At 44.1% G+C, this 19357-nt stretch overlaps 1 protein-coding gene across 2 annotated transcripts in view; it reads left to right on the top strand.

Moving 5' to 3' along the window:
- The window catches only part of VAV3 (vav guanine nucleotide exchange factor 3), a 200584-nt gene that overhangs the window by 92145 nt on the left and 89082 nt on the right, over positions 1 to 19357 (top strand). For both annotated transcript variants that reach the window (XM_066597225.1, XM_066597224.1), the window contains exons 3-6: positions 10096 to 10154; positions 13558 to 13623; positions 15653 to 15764; positions 17423 to 17515. In XM_066597225.1, coding sequence (XP_066453322.1) covers positions 10096 to 10154; positions 13558 to 13623; positions 15653 to 15764; positions 17423 to 17515 — 330 coding nt within the window. The remainder of the gene's footprint in view (positions 1 to 10095; positions 10155 to 13557; positions 13624 to 15652; positions 15765 to 17422; positions 17516 to 19357) is intronic.

Below are 19357 nucleotides of genomic sequence, written 5' to 3'. Positions count from 1 at the left end.
CATGCTGCGGAATTCTGCAGCGTGAACATTGAGCTATTAGGTTCAAAAGAAACTAATAGCTGCGGAACAATGCCGCGGATTTCTGCCGCATAAAACGTGGCTGTGTCACGGATTGGACGGCTTCTATTGGCTTCAATGGAAGCCACGGAAGCCGTCCATGTGAGAAAACTGCATAAGGGTGACTAACCACTACCGTTTTTTTTAACACTGCGAATTTTCTGCGTTTTTCAGATGTCTGAGGGACTTTCTAATGTTAAAATCGCAAAACACACAAAAAATGCAATTTAGTGTTAACCTGCATTTTTTGTACGTTGCGATTTTAACCTTAGGAAGTCCCATAGACATGTGGGGAAAAAAAACACAGCGAATTTGCAGTGGAAAAAAAAAAAACGGTAGTGGGTAGTCGTCTTAAAAATGGAGCATGCTGCGGTTGTTTTCCCGCACATACGATCCGCATGCCGGGGAAAAATGACATCTGCAGGTATTTAATTACCTGCAGTTGCCCAATGATTCCCAATGGGTGTGGATCGCACTCACAGGAGACCAGCGCAGGTTTCGTAAATTGATTTATGCCGTGGGCATGAGGCCTTAGGCCTCATGCACTTGGCCAGGTCGGATTCCGACTGCGAGATTCTCGTACTGGGATGCCAGCTGTGCACCTGCAGTGACCTCTTGCTTCCCTGTTTGGCGTCTTCTCTCTCGGCTCTGCGATGTGCCGGCTGGCGCACATGCGCAGAGCCGGCACGTCAACGGTGACATTTCTGTGCGAGTCGCTGCAAGACTCGCACAGAAATAGGACATGCCACAATTTTGTTACCATGCAGACTTTCCGTGATCAGAATGGCAGCTGTCTGCATAGGACTGTGTGCTCCAATGCATTCCTATGGCAGCGTGCAACAGCGGAAATCTTGCTGCAGAATTTCCGTCCATGGTCATTGGACCTTAGGCTGCGGTCACACGGGTCGGAAATCTTGCAGTGGGACCGCACGGAAATTCTAAGAGATTTCCGCAGCTTGAGAATCGTGGGGTTTCAAGTGGCTTATTCCGCTGCGGTCAGCTCTTCCCCATAGAGAGCAGAGATGGCCGCAGCGGAAGCCCGCTAAAATTAACATGGCGCGGCTTTGAATTCCGCATGGCTTGTCAGTTTCAGCGTGGCTTGGCTGCAGCGTGTGGATGAGATTTTTGCAAATCCCTTCCACTTTCTGCTTTATCCCGAGATAAAAATTGCGAGCAGAATTTCCATGCAGAAAGTCCGCACAGGGCGGTATTGCTGCAGAATTTCCGTGCGAACGCAGCCTTACAATGCACAACCAGCGATGATGTAGGCTGCCTTCACACCTGCATTGGGGCTGCGTTCAGGGTTTCCATCTCTCTGCCCCGTTTTTGCAGGAGAGAAACTGAAATAAAACAGATCTGTTCTTTTCCCATTGATTTCAATGGGGGTTTAAAAAAAAAACCAAAACCAAAAAAAAACAAAAAAAAAAAAAACTGGCAAGCAAATGGAAAGGCTACAATTTGCTTCCATTCTGTCAGGTTTCCGTTTTTTGTTTTTTTTTTAACGAGAAAATTATGCTGTTGACTGCGCTGTTTTCCATAAAAAAAGGCTCAATTTTTTTTCCATTTTATTTCAGTTTTTCTCCTCCAAAAAACCCAGAACTAAGCCCTAATGCAGGTGTGAAAGCATCCGAATTTACATAAAACCCCTTTACTGTTATGTAATGTCCATTTGCGGATATGAGCGCGACTATATAAGGCCGCAGGTCCTGTTACTGCAGTTTATGTATCAGATAACCAAGCCTAAATTAAACTTAAAGTATGTTGAAGATTTCTCGTATCACGATCACACGGCCATTACCACCGCAAACTTTATGGACATAAGTCTATGGAAAACATACGTACTGTAGATTCAGGACGGTGTTCTTACTATAATGGTGATTGTGGGTCTATCATAGATTGTCATTAAATTACCATCAGTAGTATTTAGTGAATATTTTATAATATACAGTATTATTACATCAATTAAATCCAAGACCTGTCCTACCAGCAGATATATAGTGAACAGGTGCTACACGGATATACTTGTCGGACTCTGAGGTTTATAATCATCAGACTGTTAGTTCCCCCTAGTGGTGAATATTTAATTTACCGCTACACCCATACATTGTGCAGAGCCTAGAAGCTGACTTGTGCTAGACACAGGGAGACAGAGGAGTTCATTGCAGGTATAAAGCCTGTATGTGGCTGAACTTGCTGCTCAGTGCAGCCATCGGTAAGGAGGACAGACGCCATGGTGGCAATTTACCAGCCATGTTCTAGTGCTTTGTAAAGCTGGGTGCACACTAGCGTTTTTTAGCAGATCCTGTAAAAAAAAAACAAAAAAACAGAACTGTACAAAACCGAATAGAAATAGAAATCAATGGAAAGCCTTTTTCCTGCTTTTAGTGGATTATCAAATGGATCCTTTAAACAGAAAGTATTCTTTCTGCCCATTTCCTTCTCACTTCCCTTTTTCAGCATTTAAAACTAACCCATTTTTGTACTGCTTCGCTTGTTTATCTCCCCCTCACTCCGATAATTTTAACATGTTTTTTGCCCTCTGTGCTTGATCAGAAATAAAACCTGATAGAAAAACAGAAACAAAAAACAAAGTTTAATATTGTATAATATAAAAAGCCTGTGAATATACAAAGAGTTTGCTGTGCAGGTAGAGAGACTGTACTTGACTCCACAAGGGCTGGTAAGATGAGACAGTGTTGCCAAGATTCCAGAGTCTGTATTGTCTACCATTACATACTGCAGCACCAGAGGATTTGAAACTGTACTGCGCTGCCATATGCAATGAGCCATGCAGCACTAACAAAGATGTCACAGCTATCACAATGGTTCATCGAGCGCTGCATTGATTGGCTGAGCAGCCCTCGATGAACCAATGGGATGGCTGTGATATGGCTCATTGCATATGGTAGTGCAGTACAGTTTCGAATACTCTGGTGCTGCAGTATGTAATAGTAGACAATACAGACTCTGGAATCTTGGCTACACAGTCTCATCTTACCAGCCCTTGCGGAGTCGAGTACAGTCTCTTTACGTGCACAGCAAACTCTTTGTATATTCACAGGCTTTTCATAAATTACACAGTCTCTTTCTAGACTCATAGCATAGTGTCCTTTTTGTGTTCACCAGCTTTAGTGTTCACCACCTTAGTTACTTAGCAAGCCTGGCATGACTCTGTGGACAATCAACACAGCTCTCAATGGTTTACACTCGCAGTCTTTATGGTCTCTTTCGGACTCAGCAGTTCCGTGGACCAATGACTGCAGCTGCCTCAGCTATAATGGTCCCGACTGCCCAGGAACTTTATTTTCAAACAGGAGGTTCTGGAGACTTTCTCCAAGCTCCCTCACCTAGGCTGCACCCAACCTCTCAGCAGGGTTCCTCTCGAGGTCCCGACTAGCTACACCCAACCTTGCACAGACCTCATGCTTGCTTGCATACTTTACCAATGCAGCCAACACAACAATTTGCGTTCCACACTCCTCCTTTTATACCTATAGAGGTATCACCCTGCCGGGCAATTCTAACTTTCTCTTTGACCATAAGATGCCCAGCAAGGTGACCTGGTGATGTACCCCTTCCAATGGCCACTGGGCCTGGGATCAAGACTACACATACAATGTCCACACTCAAACCGATAGACTGTTTACAATGACCCAATTATATAGTTGTACATAGGCACTGCCATCAGTTTATAACACCCATCAGTCGGTATTCCATTTCTCTCAGTAAACATTCACATAACACACATTAGCAATACAGCATAGAGCCATTAATGTATTAATCAGCTATCTCTGCAGCATTTCTTCTAATACACCTTAACACTTTTATACTAATCATCAGTTACTATAGCAGTTACCATAAGACATTGGCACTGTATATCATTACTTACATAACACTGGTATCTGTGCCACCTTTCTAATGAAACCTTAGCATTCTACATCCTACCCCTAACTAAACCCTGGCAAGTGTAGCATTTATCTGACTTCACTCGTCTAACCCCCCCTTTACATATTCTTCGAAAGCTCTTTCAGTAAATCCGTATGTATTAAAGCCCTTTTAGATGGAACGATCATCACTCAAAAAACAATTCAAATGAGCGAAAACAAACGATATGAGTTCAATCTATACGCACGCCGACGACAAACGATAATTAACGTTTGGGTATAAATAGTGCTTGTTTAGCGAATCTGAATGACTGAACACTTTCTCGTTTGAACAAACTAACCATGTACCTGCCTCAATACACACTGTTCATTAAACAGGCTGCATGAGCAAACGAACTTCCACTTACACCAAATGATATCAATCAGTGGTAGCCGAAGCTGACTTTTACACCTCTAAAACCAGGGTCTGACGCAAAAGTGTAATTGTTGCTTCAAGTCCCATTGATTTCACTGGGAGTGAAGCCCATCTATGGCACTTCCTGTCCCAATCCCTATGATGACATCCAGGCCCGCTGCATGCACAGCCGGCTAGGCAATCAGCTGATCACCGAGGATCACGATTTTTGGGTTCCTGCTGATTAACTGTTGATGACTTATATTGATGATAGGTCCTCAATAGTTTTTGCCAAGAAAACCCCTTTAACCCTTTCCAATCCACTGTCTGACGTCTGAAGACATTTTGATTGACGGCTGTACAGCTCCGGTGTCAGAAGACGTCCGGCAGGGTATTCTTACTGTATATTAGTGGCCGTTCTGTTGTTGGGGGCCTCTTCAGCATGTCCCATACTGCAGTACTGGCTCTAGCCAGCAGATGGCGCCATTGTATAATGGCAGAAAGAGAAAGCCCCCTAGGAAACCCTGAATCCGAAATTGGATTGCAAAGGGTTAAGACCCTCCCATAGTTCAATAATCAGGCATCAACCACTACCCGAATGTTTGTTTCCCCAAATGCTCATTCATTGGGTGTTTGCGTCTTTTGTGCGGATATAAAAAAACTTTGTCATCAGTGACAGATCGTCCCTTGTAAATAGGGCGATATACTGCCAAATAATGCATCCTATACATGGATGAACAATTGTAGCAACGATTGTTTGTTCCCATAGTTATGATCTTGTGCTGCATACGTACCAATGGGAACGGATTGACATGTGGAAATTTTCTGCCTTACTTTAAAGACTTAAAAGAGTTGTCCACTTCTGAGCTATTGATGGCCTATCCTCAGTACAGGCTATCAAAAGCAGATCAGTGGAGGTCTGTGGCTTGGGACCCCAGCTGTTCACCAGGCTGCTGCACTCAAGCACAGAGATAATTTCTGCAGAAAGCAGACAGCTCTGTTCTTTCTGTAGTGGCCAGGCTTGGTATTGCAGTCCAAGATCCAACTGCAATGAATGGCCTGTAATACCAAGCCTGGCCACTGCAGTGGGAACAGAGCTGTGTGCTTCCTGCAGAGCTCGGCTCAGTGCACAAGCACACCGGGCCAGACAACAGCTGATTGGCGGGGGCCCAAGTAGAAGACTTATACTGATCAGCTATTGATGGCCTATTCTGAGAATACGCCATTGATACTTCATAACTAGACAACCACTTTAAAGAGGTTGCCTCATTGCAATTGGACTACCTATCAGGAATAGCCCATATGAGCCCTATATAATGTATCATGTGCCCTCTGTATTACATTGAAATGGATGGATGCCATTTTATATTTGACTTAAAATACAAGGATATCAGAATGTTGTATGTTTTTTAATGCATCAGAAAGCCAAAATTCAAAGTGAATTTCAATTTCGCAAATTTAACAGAGATTCAGCAAATCGCACTATGCCAATCCAAATGCAAGAACAGATGCAGATTTACCATAGGGATGTGGTCCATATGTCTGCTGAATAGTTCCACAGACATGCCATCTGAACACTGTAACAATATGGTAGCTCAGGCGTTCTTGAACGTCATTCTAAATAGATAGACTGAGGGCTCCCTTAAAATGGAAGAGTCAGACGGATTTCATTAGTGCATACACTGAAAACTAACCCAGTGTCTGCGTGCCTTGGCTATGAAACGCGCTGTTCATTTTGGTCCAGGCTGTTTCCTGAGATTTTTGGATTTGTCTATGGCAGAGACATTGCCAAGGAGTAAGAGCCCTGACCTTGATGGGTTAATTACATTGCTATATTGTGTGCTAATTATTAGTTACTGTATCCTACACAAGGGACAGCTGCTTATGTAAATTAAAAATAAATTCTGGTTGGTTCCACAAAAACAAATTCTAATCGAATGGTGTGACACACCAAGGTGATCAAATTTACCTTGATTGAGATAGCAGGGCACAGAAAGCTAGCTGATCTTTACCAATTAGGAACTATTGTTCTCGTATCTTATTTTATTACTTATCTTAAGTAATTCAAAGTGTAAACAAAACATCTTGATATCACCTGACATGAAAGATGCTTTTAAGCCCCAGTTACAGGCGATGATCGTCATTTGAATGAACGATCGACTTTTTTGATTTAAAATGCTGAGCGTTTACACGTAAAGATAATTGTTTGAAATCCTCGCCATTTCCCTCATTAGCTAAGTAAACACTGTATATGTTTGCTCAGTGTTTATGCAAGGAATCTCTGGCCAGGAGGTTTTCAATTAGAGCGAAGAAAAGCCATTGTCTTCTGCGGCATGAGTCATCGTGTGAAGCTGGGCAAACGATCACCCCTCCCCTCAAGTCGTTTGAATAACTGAACGAATGTCATTTAAACATAACGACAAGAAAAGGAACTAACAACTATTTTAATGCAGGTTGAAACTCAACAAGTGAAGGAATAGTGCACAATGGCTTTGCGTTAACACATAATGATTAGCGCTCACTTTCACTTGTTTAAACGCATTTTGAGCAATAATTCGTTCATTTAATGCAGCATAAAATCCATGATTGGCTCATTCACTTATTCTGTTTAAACAGCGCTTGTTCAGTCTTTCTGATTAACTGATACAGCGAATGTGAAAGACTGAACGATTCTTAATAATTCTCGTTTGAACGAGCCAACGATGCATTTGCCTGTCTAAACAGGCTGCATGAGAATGAAAGCGTTAGCAGTGACGTCACCCACTAGTTTGCTTGTTTAAATAAGAATCGTCTCGTCTTAAAGGACCCCTAAGGCCTCATTGTTATGGACAAAGAATGTGGACCCACTGGACCAACCAACTGGTTAGGCTTTGGACTAGTCCAGATATGGTTGGCAGCCAACCCCCTGATGTCAGAGGCACTGGAACGAGGCTCTATGAAACAGAACAACGTATAGACAAATCTTGCCCTTTGCGAAACAGGAAGATGGGCGAAACCCTACCTAATAGCGGGGCTGGCATCCTGACAAGGATGACCCCACGGTCTTCATCTTGGGGCTGGCTATCCCTGAGGGGACACAGGAGGGACGTACTGGGCACAGGACGCATCAGTAACACAGGATGGGGCTGTTCGAACCACGAAACCAGGAGCGCTACCAAGACCAGATCTGGTAGCAAACAGATATACACAAAGACACAAACAAGGACAGGAACAGTGTCTGACAACCGACAAACATAAAGTACAGGATGGCAATGCTGGGTGACTGGGGAAGGATCACACCAGGCTAGGATACAAATGTCTGGAAGCAGAAAACATACAAGACAAAGAGCAGACTGAGAAGACAGGAGTGGGGAGGCTATGCAGGATGACAGAACCAAACACACAAACAGGATAAGTTGCAGAGACAGGAAGGCAACCAGTAAACACAATACAGGTACAGGATTAAACAGACCATAAAAACAGGAACAGGCAACCTAGTAAAACTGGGTGTCACAGACTAACACAACACTTCTCGGGCAAGGAGGAAGTGCCTCAGCCCAGCTTAAATAGGAGAGTAATGCCTAATAACCCTGCAGCTGGGCTGAGAGCCAGAGAACTGGTGAACTCTTTCAGTGCTGTTAGAAAACAGACATATAGAGTCCATACTCCCAGGAGTAGCAGAGCAATGCTCGCTTCTGCCCAAAACAGCAAAAGGGTGGCAGACACAGGTAGCAGGCCTAACACTCATTCACATGAGCATTGCACCTTCACGCTGGCCGCACCGCAGCTGAAAAACGCGTGAAAGGGGAAAAGGCTGTGATTGAGTTGCTGCCAAAATTCATGCGAGCAGCGCGTTAGCGAAAATATATATGCCGCAGCCCGTAAATCCCACGGTTGGCCTAAATGCTTCAGATGGTCGAGATTTTTAATCGCGACTAAATTAGCTGCGTAAAAACGCTTGTGTGAATGAGGCTTAAGAGTCAAGCTAAAGAAAGACCAGCCTTTATAGTATATTCCTTTATACTGTTTTCAGACAGGTATATTTAAATATGTCCCTTACATAGATCCATATTACAGACATGTCACAGGTCACATGAAAACCGTATGTCATCAGTATTTGCCTCCATATTTTATTTAATACTGGGCAAATACTGTTCTGTAGTTACCCAATAGAAACAATAGCAATCCAAATGCAGAAAAGCAAAAAATAGCTCATGTTGCGTTTTTGAAAGAAAAAAAAAAAAAAGACTGCAAAATGCAGCCGTGTGAACAGATACATATATTTATATCACCTCTGTATTCTAGTCCCTAAAACATGGACCAAATAGAAGTTAAAGCACGCTCGTCTGAAACTGTTCTTAAAAGGGTTTTCCCATTACTTAAAATTGCTCCCCAGCCACTCCGTACTTACTGGTTTCTGCTGACCAGGACATGTGACTGCTGCAGCCAATTACTGGTCAAAGCAGGGATCTTCTATAGGCAGTGATTGGCTGAAGCAGTCACATGTCCTGGTCAGCAGCAGCCAGGAAGTACAGAGTGGCTGTGGAGCAATTTTAAGTAATGGGAAAATTCCTTTAATCAGAGTCTTAAGACCCATTTAGACACAACGATTATCGCTCAAAAGACATCTTTTGAGCGATCATCGTTGTGTGCCTTTACATGGCAAGATGATTGCTCAAAATCCGCTCAATCAGCAGTTTGAGTGACAGTTCTGAGCGTTCACTTTGTATAAGTGTGTAAATGAAGGCTCACGCTGTATGCAGAAGACAAGCAGAACCTCTATCTTCTGCATACAGCTGTTGTATTCTCGGAGTGCTCAGCTGGTGTACAGCTGAGCTCTCTGAGCAGGGTATACAGAACACAGCTGGAGCGCTGTCTTCTGCATACTCCTGCTGTGTTCATGGAGCGCGTAGCTGGTATACAGCTGAGCGTTCCAAACGGGCTATGCAGAACACAGCTGGACTACTGTCTTCTGCATACTCCTGCTGTGTTCTCCGAGCAGGATACCAGCTGAAACAATAGTATCAGTGGTATCCCGCTGAGAACTCAGCTGAGTGCGCCGAGCTGGATATACAGAACACAATTGGAGTACTGTATTCTACATACTCCTACTGTGTTCACAGAGCACTCAGCTAAAATACAGCTGAATGCTCTGAGCAGGGTATGCAGAACACAGCTGGACCGCTGTCTTTTGGATACTCCTGCTGTGTTCATGGAGTGCATAGCTGGTATACAGCGGAGCGTTCCAAATGGGCTATGCAGAACACAGCTGGACCGCTGTCTTCTGCATACTCCTGCTGTGTTCTCCGAGCAGGATACCAGCTGAAACAATAGGATCAGCGGTATCCCGCTGAGTACTCAGCGCGCGGTCCTGACCAGACTCATCGTTGTCTTTTAGCTAGCCGAAAGACAATGATGAGCGAATCGTTACTGAAAACTGCACAATGGCCACACATTTAGACCCAACGAATCTCGTTTAAAAGACGGCTTTGAGCGAATTTTGAGCGAGAATCTTTGGCTCTAAATGGGCCTTTATCAGCGCTGATAGTATAATTTTTTCTAGCCCAGAACTGCAAGATCACGAAAACCTGAAGCCAAAGACTGAGCAGAGATAAAGTATTGATATCATGTTGTTTCCAGCTTCCTCCTCAGTGGTGCCTACTTTATATACCGCCTCTCAGACTCTATCAATGCTAGATTAAAGACATTCAGCAGTTTTGTTTTGCCTATTTTCCACCGTAAAAGCTTTCTAATTGTGAACTCTCTGGTTTTCTATTTCAGGTTATAGAAACTTTATCCAAACTGTCTCACACTTCCATCGCACTTTCATGTGGAATAAGGTCAAGTATCTTTGAGTTTACTCTGAATCGCAGAATGAAATCTGCAGGATGCTAATGTCTCTTCCTTCTGTACACTGCATCGTCTGTAATTATAGGAATTAGATACTTTTCCAGACTCTGTGCCACTTGTGTCTGTGATGAGGATTAGTTGCTTTCCTGTATCACATTAAGTATCACAGTGCTGCATCATCTGAAATACACAGGGAACCTGAAGACTGGAAGATCTCTAGGAAATTGGCCGTATGCTCAGCTTGATGGTCTAGGATATCCCTTTAATGTATTGGTGCAAGAGAAGTGCTACCAACTTCTCACTGGGCCCATGGTATTTAAAACCTGATGAACCTTGGCTGCAAAAGCCAGCAAGGGGCAACTCCAACTACCGTAGATAGAATGGTTTTCACTTAGTAGGTGCGGCTACCCTAAGCCCTGCAATCAGCTGATAACATTGGGGAAAACTGCCTGCGGATGGATGTTTTTTGGAAGCTGTAGTTTTAGGGTGCCAACTGATGGGTGGCACCAGGACTTGCATTTGTATCATATTGGATGTCCAGGTTAAGCCTGACAATTAGTGATAAAATGTGAGCGTAAGGATGCTATTACACAAGCACTAGCAGCTGCTGCTATTGCTCACGCTTTTCCGACCATTGTCGGGCTGCACCTGCAGGCGCGTGTGCAGCCCGGAAAATAGTGTTATTTCACAAGCATTAATGGTAAGTAATGTGAATGTAATAGCACCTTTACAAATTGAGGCTTCTTTCACATGAGCGCATATCGGCCGGCTGTGAAAACGGCTTGCCGATATGCACTGTGATCTGATGCATTGGATTCCAATGCATCAGATCACATGGGGGCATTTCTGAGACGTAAAAATGCCCTGCCTAGCCAATATAGCACTGGGTGCTTTTACGTCGGGCCCAAAAGATAGTCCTAGAACTAGCTTTTGGGCCAGAATACGCTGGCCGCTGCATGGGCTCCTATGGGAGCCCATAGCAGCGGCCGTAGGTTGGAGGGAGTTTACCAGCATGACTGCTAAACTCCCTCCCTCTGTTCTCCTCCCGCCCTCTTGCCGCCCCTTGTCCATAGCCATCAATGGGAGGAGGCGGGGTGGATGGGTGCTTATCCTTGCCCCCTCCCATTGTACAGAACGAGCGGGGAGGAACGAGAGGTGAGCCTGCGATGGGGAGGGAGGGGAAATGGGTGACGGCCTGGTGAGCTCTGCGCATTTGCGCCGGCCTCACCAGGCCATATGAACGGGCGCACAAAACATTTGTTCACCAGATCTTTCACTCCCAGTGTAGCGTATATCGACCGACTGTGAAAACGGCCAGCCGATATGTGCTCGTTTGAAAGAAGCCTGAGTATGCCAAAGCAGGAGCCAACTTTTGCAGCAGCTCTTTACTTCGTTTCAGAAAGGGGCATCCAAGCAGTGGAACCTCATTGATAGTCAGTATTCCTGACGGAACAATTCTTTAGAGGGGTATTCTGTAACATTTTTTATTTCTTTTATTGATGACTAGTAGGTCATCAATAGATAATCAGTGAGGACCAACCGCTCGGATCCCCACCGATCAGCCGATTCCCAGGGCTACAGGAAGCAGAAAGCGTTCACCATAGCACAGTGGCCCAGGTTGGTACTACAGCGGAGCCGCTATTGAATTTAACAGGAGCTGCCCCTGCAATATCGACCTGGGCTGCTGCGTTATGATCAGTCCTTTCTGCTTCCTGTGCTGACCGCAGTAACAGTGACCCTGGAAATCAGCTGATCAGCGGTGAACCTGACTCTTGGAAACCCTTCTACTATCTATTGATGGCCTGTCACTCATCAATAGAAAAATTGTAGCAAAGTCCTGGAATATCCCTTTAACTTCATCCATGGCTCATTCACACATCTAATAGTGCTACACATGGAGAATCTACAATAAACAGATGTGTCCCTCGCTACCTCTTCCTTCGGCTTAACCCTTTTCTAGATATGTGGTAGATGACCAGCTTTGAAAAAAAAAAAAAATTTTTTGATACACTGTTAGGAGATGTTTATCCTATCTTTATTTATGGGGCCACCTAGTGGTTGGGATGTGAATTGCAGCCTGTTAAAGGTTTTGCTAGAATATCACAAGACATGCTAGTGAAAGTATTGACGTTGTATCTTGAGAAATTGGAGTCAACAAAATTCAGAGAAAGGACTTAAAGTGGACACATCTGTATAGGTATTTGGCATGAAGTACCCACCACCCCCTTCCACAATGGGGTCTGTAGACCCCACAGTCTTGTATACATATAAACAGGGGGAAAAAAAGTATTAATTTCCTTCAGTGCCAATTAAAAAGTTTTATGCAGGGTTCACTCATCCCATCCCACAACCTCCCGTACCCCATTTTCAAAGGTGCAGTATGTCTCTATGATAGGTACACTAATCTTCATAAGTCATTGTAGAGCTTCTAAACACTCCTACTCTGTCCACAGACGTAATGTGCAGATATTCTCTATGACTCTGCAGTAAATTGGAGATTAAGTCATTTCTTCTCATCCACTTCATTGACGAATTGTTGCTTCTGCATCGCTTACTTGCTGCTCACACCTTACATTACACCATTTGATTCAATAACCCGGAGTACAACTGTACTTAATATTATAACAAGGAAGGACTCATTCATATTTTATTAAGGTTTAATGTTTGCATCTATTATGCAGAACTACAAGAAAATCTTTGAATATTAATTCTACAAGAAAATTCTTGTTATTACAAAGTTAGGATGTGGGAGAAACATCCTCACCATCCATCCAGACAAAATCCATTAGGAAGTCAAGTGTAGATTAATTTAAGCAGGGATTACAGTGATGAATTATTCACTTGGCTGTCTTATGAGCTGTAGACCAGTATCACGGTAGTAATGAGTTTTATACTGTTACAGTGAGCAGGGTGGTCCGAGAAGGAGATTGGTGAGTGATTATGGGAATTATGGCAGGCAGGCAGGTAGGAACTATTAGGGGTTGATCCAGGGATTAGTCTGATTGCCATTAGGGAGTCGGGAAGGAATTTTTTTCCAAAAAGGCTAATTGGCTTCTGCTTTTGTTTTTTTTTGCCTTCCTCTGGATCAACAAAACAGGAGGATAGACCGGCTGGACTAGATGGACATTGTCTTCATTCGGCCTAACAAACTATGTTGCTAAGAATATAGGATTTCATACTTACTATATTTGTGAATGGAGGAAGGGTGCATGTAATAAAGCCCATTACAAAATGAACAGTTTGACCTTCAAAATTCAGGCTTTTGCTATCCCTTGTGGGAGCCATACAACTCAAGACGTTTTATATAGAGATTCACTTTTAAGGAAGAAATGATTCCTTGAAGTGTGCTTGCTATAGATAATAGTAACATTTCTCTTGTGTTCTTTTACTCAGGCCGTTTCCAACAGAGGAGAGTGTACAAGATGAAGACATCTATAAAGCACTGCCTGACTTAATTGAGTATGTGTTGAATGTTACCTGTCTGTCTATCAACCATGTTTTCCTGAAAATAAGACCCTGTTTTATATTCATTTTTGCCCCAAAAGAGACGCTAGGTCTTATTTTCAGGAGATGTCTTATTATACGCATTGTGAAGGTGGGATTTATGAATTGGCTGAGCCGCGGCATTGATTAGCTAATTCATAACATAACATGGCTATGGTTGGTTCTTGAGCGCTGCTCAGCCAATCAATACAGCGTTGGATGAACCAATCACAGCCATCGCATTGGTTCATTGAGCGCTGCATTGAGTGGCTGAGCAGCGCCCGAGAACCAATCAGAGCCATTGCTTCCTGGAGGAGGGAATTATGAATCCCGTAACCAGTAAGAGATCTTCTGTGGGTGGCCGAGGACTGCAGGAAGCCTGCCGGAGCTCCGCAGAGCAGCAGGAGGGATGTGGAATGGGCCTGCTAGGTAATGTATTGCTTTTTATTTTAATGTAATGCAGGTAGGATGTACTTTTAGGGGAAGGTCTTATTTTCAGGGAAACGGGGAAATTATCTGCCATGTTTTCCTGAAAATAAGACACTGTATTTTATAAAATTTTGCACCAAAAGAGGCACAGTGTCGTATTTTTGGTAGGGAGGGGCAGGACGTATACTCGCCTCGCTGCCAGTGTCTGTATCCCCAGTGATGGACTCCCCGGTGGTGTGGCAGGGCTTTGAATTCCCCCGTCTCCAGCAAGTAAGCGCTGTGATTGGATTGAGCGCCAGCCAATCACAGCCGGCGCTCGATGAGCCAATCACAGCCATTCAGTGATGCAAACTCAAAGAACTGGTGTTTGGCACTTAATAATTGCTTATCCTCTGTTACGTCACTTACTACAGAGGTCCAAGCTGCCTCTGGGAGTGACTTCAGCACAATAACTGTGCATCGGGAGCTTTATGAAATAGGTTTCCATGGTTGAATAGCTCCACAGAAGCCTAAGATCACCATACACAATGCCAAGTGTTGGCCAAGTGTTGGCTGGGGTGATGTAAACTATGCCACCATGGACTCTGGACCAGTGGAAATGTGTTCTTTGCCATGATCACATTTCTCAATCTATACTCTAATGCTTGAATCTGGGTTTGGTAGATGCCCGGTGAACTTTACCAGAATGCATAGTGCCTACTGTAGAATTTGGTGTAGGAGGTATAATGGTATGGGAGGGGGTGGGTGGGTCTAGGTTTTGGCCTCTTATTTCCCGTGAAGGATAATGTTTAAGGGTTTATGCAGGGAGAAAAAGTTTTTTTTCGCAGTTGCTCAGCCAAATGTAAAATGATAAAAGAAGCCATACCTTACCCAATCCCTATTGCAGTGAGTATTTATTGACACCGTGGACATGTGACCGCTGCAGCCAATCATTATCTAATTTTGGCCGGTGATTAGTCACAGTAGTCACATATGTTCCGTTGTTGGGATATTATTGATGCCACAACCAGAACTGGAGAGCGGTGGGGAACCGTTCACCAACGAAATATGAGGTTGGATTAAGCTGAGTATGTCTGAGCAGCTTTGCAAAAAAAACGTCACCCCTTTAATGCTGCAGGATCCAAAGACATTTTAGATAATTGTACACTTTCAGTTTTGTGACGTCAGTTTAGAGAAGGCCGTTCTCTGTTCTGGTAGGACTGTACTCCTGTGCACAAAGTTAAGTCTGTAAAGACGTGGTTTGGTGAGTTTGGTTGGAGGAGCCTGAGTAGCCCTGAACTCAACCTCATTAAACACCTCCTCGATAAACTGGAATGTAGAGTCACCTTCTTCTCTAACATCAATACTGGATCTCACAAGAACCCTTTGTGTTGATTGGGCACAAATTCCCAGAAATATGATGTGAAATTTCATGGATAGAAGAATAGAGGCAGTTTTAGCTTCTAATTGGTCCCAACTCCATATTAACGGACTATTCCCAACTGATAAATTGATGGCCTAGTGTTAGGATGTGACATCCCATTGTGATCATCACAGTAATAAATCGATCCTCAGTTTAATCATTTTTTGCTTGCAGTGAAACTGGGATGGAAGAAGATGATGAGTTGTATTATGACTGCGTGTGCAGGGAGGATGAAGCAGACGAAGTATACGAAGATCTTATGAAGGCCGAGGCTGCACTGCCCAGTGTATGAACAGTAGGAGTAATGTTAAAGGGGTCTGCTACCAGGGCTGTTAGGGCCCATGCCCACAGGCATATGCGTAAACCGCCGCGGGTCTCCTGCAGTGTTTTGCACATTATTGTTACGATCATGTGGGCAGGCAAAGCACGGGACCCACACGATCGTGACCAAAGGGGGACACACACACGGGATTCATGCAACTGGCCCTGGCTACTGGGAGGTTGGCATGGCCCTACCTAAGCGGGGACATTGCCCCAATAAGGGCAGCCCAGTTGAAAGCTAGCAGGCCACTTCACGGCTCCTGGTTATACTGCTAGTCCCTACACTAACCAGGAGTCCAGCAGAACCAGACACAGTTCACCACATGCTGCACAAGGATAGGACACAGATAACAGGTCATACAGCAAACTAACACAAAACTGACAGAATTTAAACGTACAAACGGACATGAACCAAGTCACACTTCAAACCTCACCAGACAAGCATTCATGACTACTCACCTGAGGGGACATGCAGAGACTGATCAGGGGCTGGGTTTATATGTGAGCACAAATCCAGGCGATTGGCTAGCAGACAGTACCACACCCAGCCAGCTCAATCATTAACCCTGAGAGTGCTGTGCTGCTGGAATCACAATAGTACAACATGTCTCAGCAGCACACGTAACAATTATCAGTCCATACTGTTTGCTGGCAGAGACCGCATAAGGGCTGAGTATGGCACTGCACATGTCCACGTATCTGGTGTCACGGACATGTGCAGTGTGGCTTTATTTTTTTCTTTTATTTCCTGCTCTGTTCAGAGTGGCGATTGTATATCGAAGCACTGCCCATTCACAATGTATTGCGTACAGGTAGTGTATCATACACAGCCCATAGAAGGGCTGCGTATGATAGGCAGAGAAATAGAGCACACTGGGATTTGTTTCTCTTGCATATGGATATGCTGTGCCCACATGCGGGTGTGCATGGAAGAATGAGCGTCCGTTGACTTTCATTGGCTCCATTCACCATGTATCACGCCCGTGGACTTTTGTTATGTTTGAAAAAATTCTCAATAAAATTGTCTAAGGGTTCCTTCACAATGGTGATCGCGATATCGCCATGAGAAAATCGTGGCAAAATTGTGATTTTTGTTTTTTTTCCCCGCGCTTTTTGAGCATCAACACAGCTGTCTCTTGCAAGAACTTCACTGCTAATTACGGTTTTCTTGTGCTTTTTTTTGCGCTATTTTGATGCGATTTTTTTTAACACGATAGTCAATAGGACTTTCTAATATTAAAAATACATCGGATCGCATGAAAATCTCAAGTTTGTACTTTGTGATACAATAAAAAAGAGGCTCCATAGGGAAACATAGGAGATTAAAAAAAACGCAAAACGCAGAAAGATAGGACGGGCTGCAATTTTTTTTTCATCTCGCAACATCGCATGAGTGAAAACAACGCAAATGTGAAGGAAACCATTGAAAATCACTGGTTTGAAAATTCTGTTTTTTCATTTACTCTCACAGCGCTCAAAAAAACTGCGATTTTTCTCGCAAGTCTGAAGGCACCCTAACAACTTTTTGGTTTTAAAACCTATTGTGGGACTAGAAAGCCTTTTAAGACCATTTTGGTTGATTTTCTTGGTTTGCTAACATGGTTTGACATTCTTTCTCCGTAGAGGACTGCAGAGAGTGACATTCGGAGTTGTTGCCTCTTAGAAATAAAGCAGACAGAGGAGAAATATTCAGAGACCCTGGACTCTATAGAAAAGGTGAGTAATGGGATGGACCCATGATGGACGTCCTGACCCTGATGAGATCCACAATGGATAGGACAGATTAATTAGGATCTGTTTTGTATTGGAACCTGCTGGATTTATAAAGGAACTTCTGGTTTTCAGGGTTTTACTGGTTATAATATCATAGCATGCATTAACCTGACAGGCGGAAGTGGCCAGTGGCTTTAGTATGGCAGCCCTGGAATGTAACCCCTTTGTGTCCACTATCTGTATTTAATTATTGATGCACCGTGCAGCTAGGGGTTATATATATATATATATATATATATATATATATATATATATATATATATATGGGCCCTGTCCTGGCACCATAGGAAAGCCCAATCTATGCCATGAAATAAAAATAGTCATCAAATAAAAATAATTAACCCTTAGAATGTATTTTTAAAATATGAAATGTTCATGCGGATGTTTAGGCATCGAAGACCTTAGTCAGGAAGGGGGGTGGTAGAGAACCTTTAGGACTCCTTTACACGAGCGGATGTGCATTTGTGTGCGTCTCATCACAACTTTTTTGTGCAGTGAACAATACTTTTTTGCACATGTATCAGCATATTTTACTGTACTTTTCCTGCCCACAGGGCATGTTCGAGCAAGGATGCACAGCTTGAATTGTCTAATTAGTCTAATGAGTTCCAGATGTGTTCTTACACCAGTGGAATTACTCAGCGTATTATGCATCTCCTTGTGTAGTGAGTGCAGATTTGCGCACCTCCCATTGACTTCTTTGGTGTGTAAATGCGCAGAAATGTAGAGCATTTTGCAAGGGTTTTTTTTTTGCGCGACCGAAATGTGCCCACAAAATATGGAAATGTGAACTTCACCCAGGTATAGTGTTAAGTAGCTACTCCCTGAGTACTGTATACCGGCTGATATACGTGACCATCTGATGCATTGGATTCCAATGCATCAGTTCAGATGGCCGATTTTTATGTGCGCAAAAACGGTCGGCTGGAAAAGATAGCGCACGCGGTGCGCATTCAGGTCAGACGTTTTTGCGCCACCCGAGAAAAGATACTTCTGGTCCTATTTTTTTGGCCGGAATACGACGGCTGGTCCCTTAGATTCCTATGGGAGCCTATGAAAGCTACCAGGAAAGGGAGGTGGGAGGGAGTTTAGCAGCGGCTATGCTAAACTCCCTCCCCCTCTCCGCCCCTTCCCGGCTGTTGGCAAAGGGAAGGGGCAGGACAGGGCGGGAGATTAGCACACTAGCTCCCGTCCCGCCCAGCCCCTTCCCTTTGCCAACAGCTGGCAAGGGGTGGAGAGGGGGCAGGAAGGAGGAGGGAGTTAGCAGAGCCAAACTCTCTCCCCCCGCCCGAAGGTATCCCGGGGTCGGCGTATACTCGCTGCACCCGGGCCGTTGGAACAGAAGCATAAATGAGTGATGCAGCCATGACTGGGGCACGGCTGTCCCTCACTCATGCGATTTTCGGCTGTGCTGCGGCCGTGACACTACCGACCACAGGTCGCAGCCCCCGTGTGAAGGCGCCCTAAGGACGGTGTTTGAGTCGTTGTTCATCAGATCCAGATGTGTTCATCAGCACCTCTGCAATGCTCCACCATTTAGCATTTTGGATGTATGCATATTGTGGGATGTGGTGCTTTAACCTGCTTTTTTCTATCAGTGCATTGGTAAGTGTATAGGCGTTTTCTATGATTTTTTTTTTTTTTCTGAACATGTACCTTTTTTCAGTAATTTTCAGAATTGACATTGGCATTCAAAGGGTTAACAGCCATGATAAGCTTGAACACTGATTGCTGCTGTTGCAGCTGGTTATCAGCTGTCAAACACGACACCCGCCGTGTATGGAG

The sequence above is a fragment of the Eleutherodactylus coqui genome, chromosome 3, assembly GCF_035609145.1.
Source record: "Eleutherodactylus coqui strain aEleCoq1 chromosome 3, aEleCoq1.hap1, whole genome shotgun sequence".
Lineage (NCBI taxonomy): Eukaryota > Metazoa > Chordata > Amphibia > Anura > Eleutherodactylidae > Eleutherodactylus > Eleutherodactylus coqui.
Note: the sequence above shows the minus strand (reverse complement) of the source record. Positions and strands in the feature narration are given on the sequence as shown.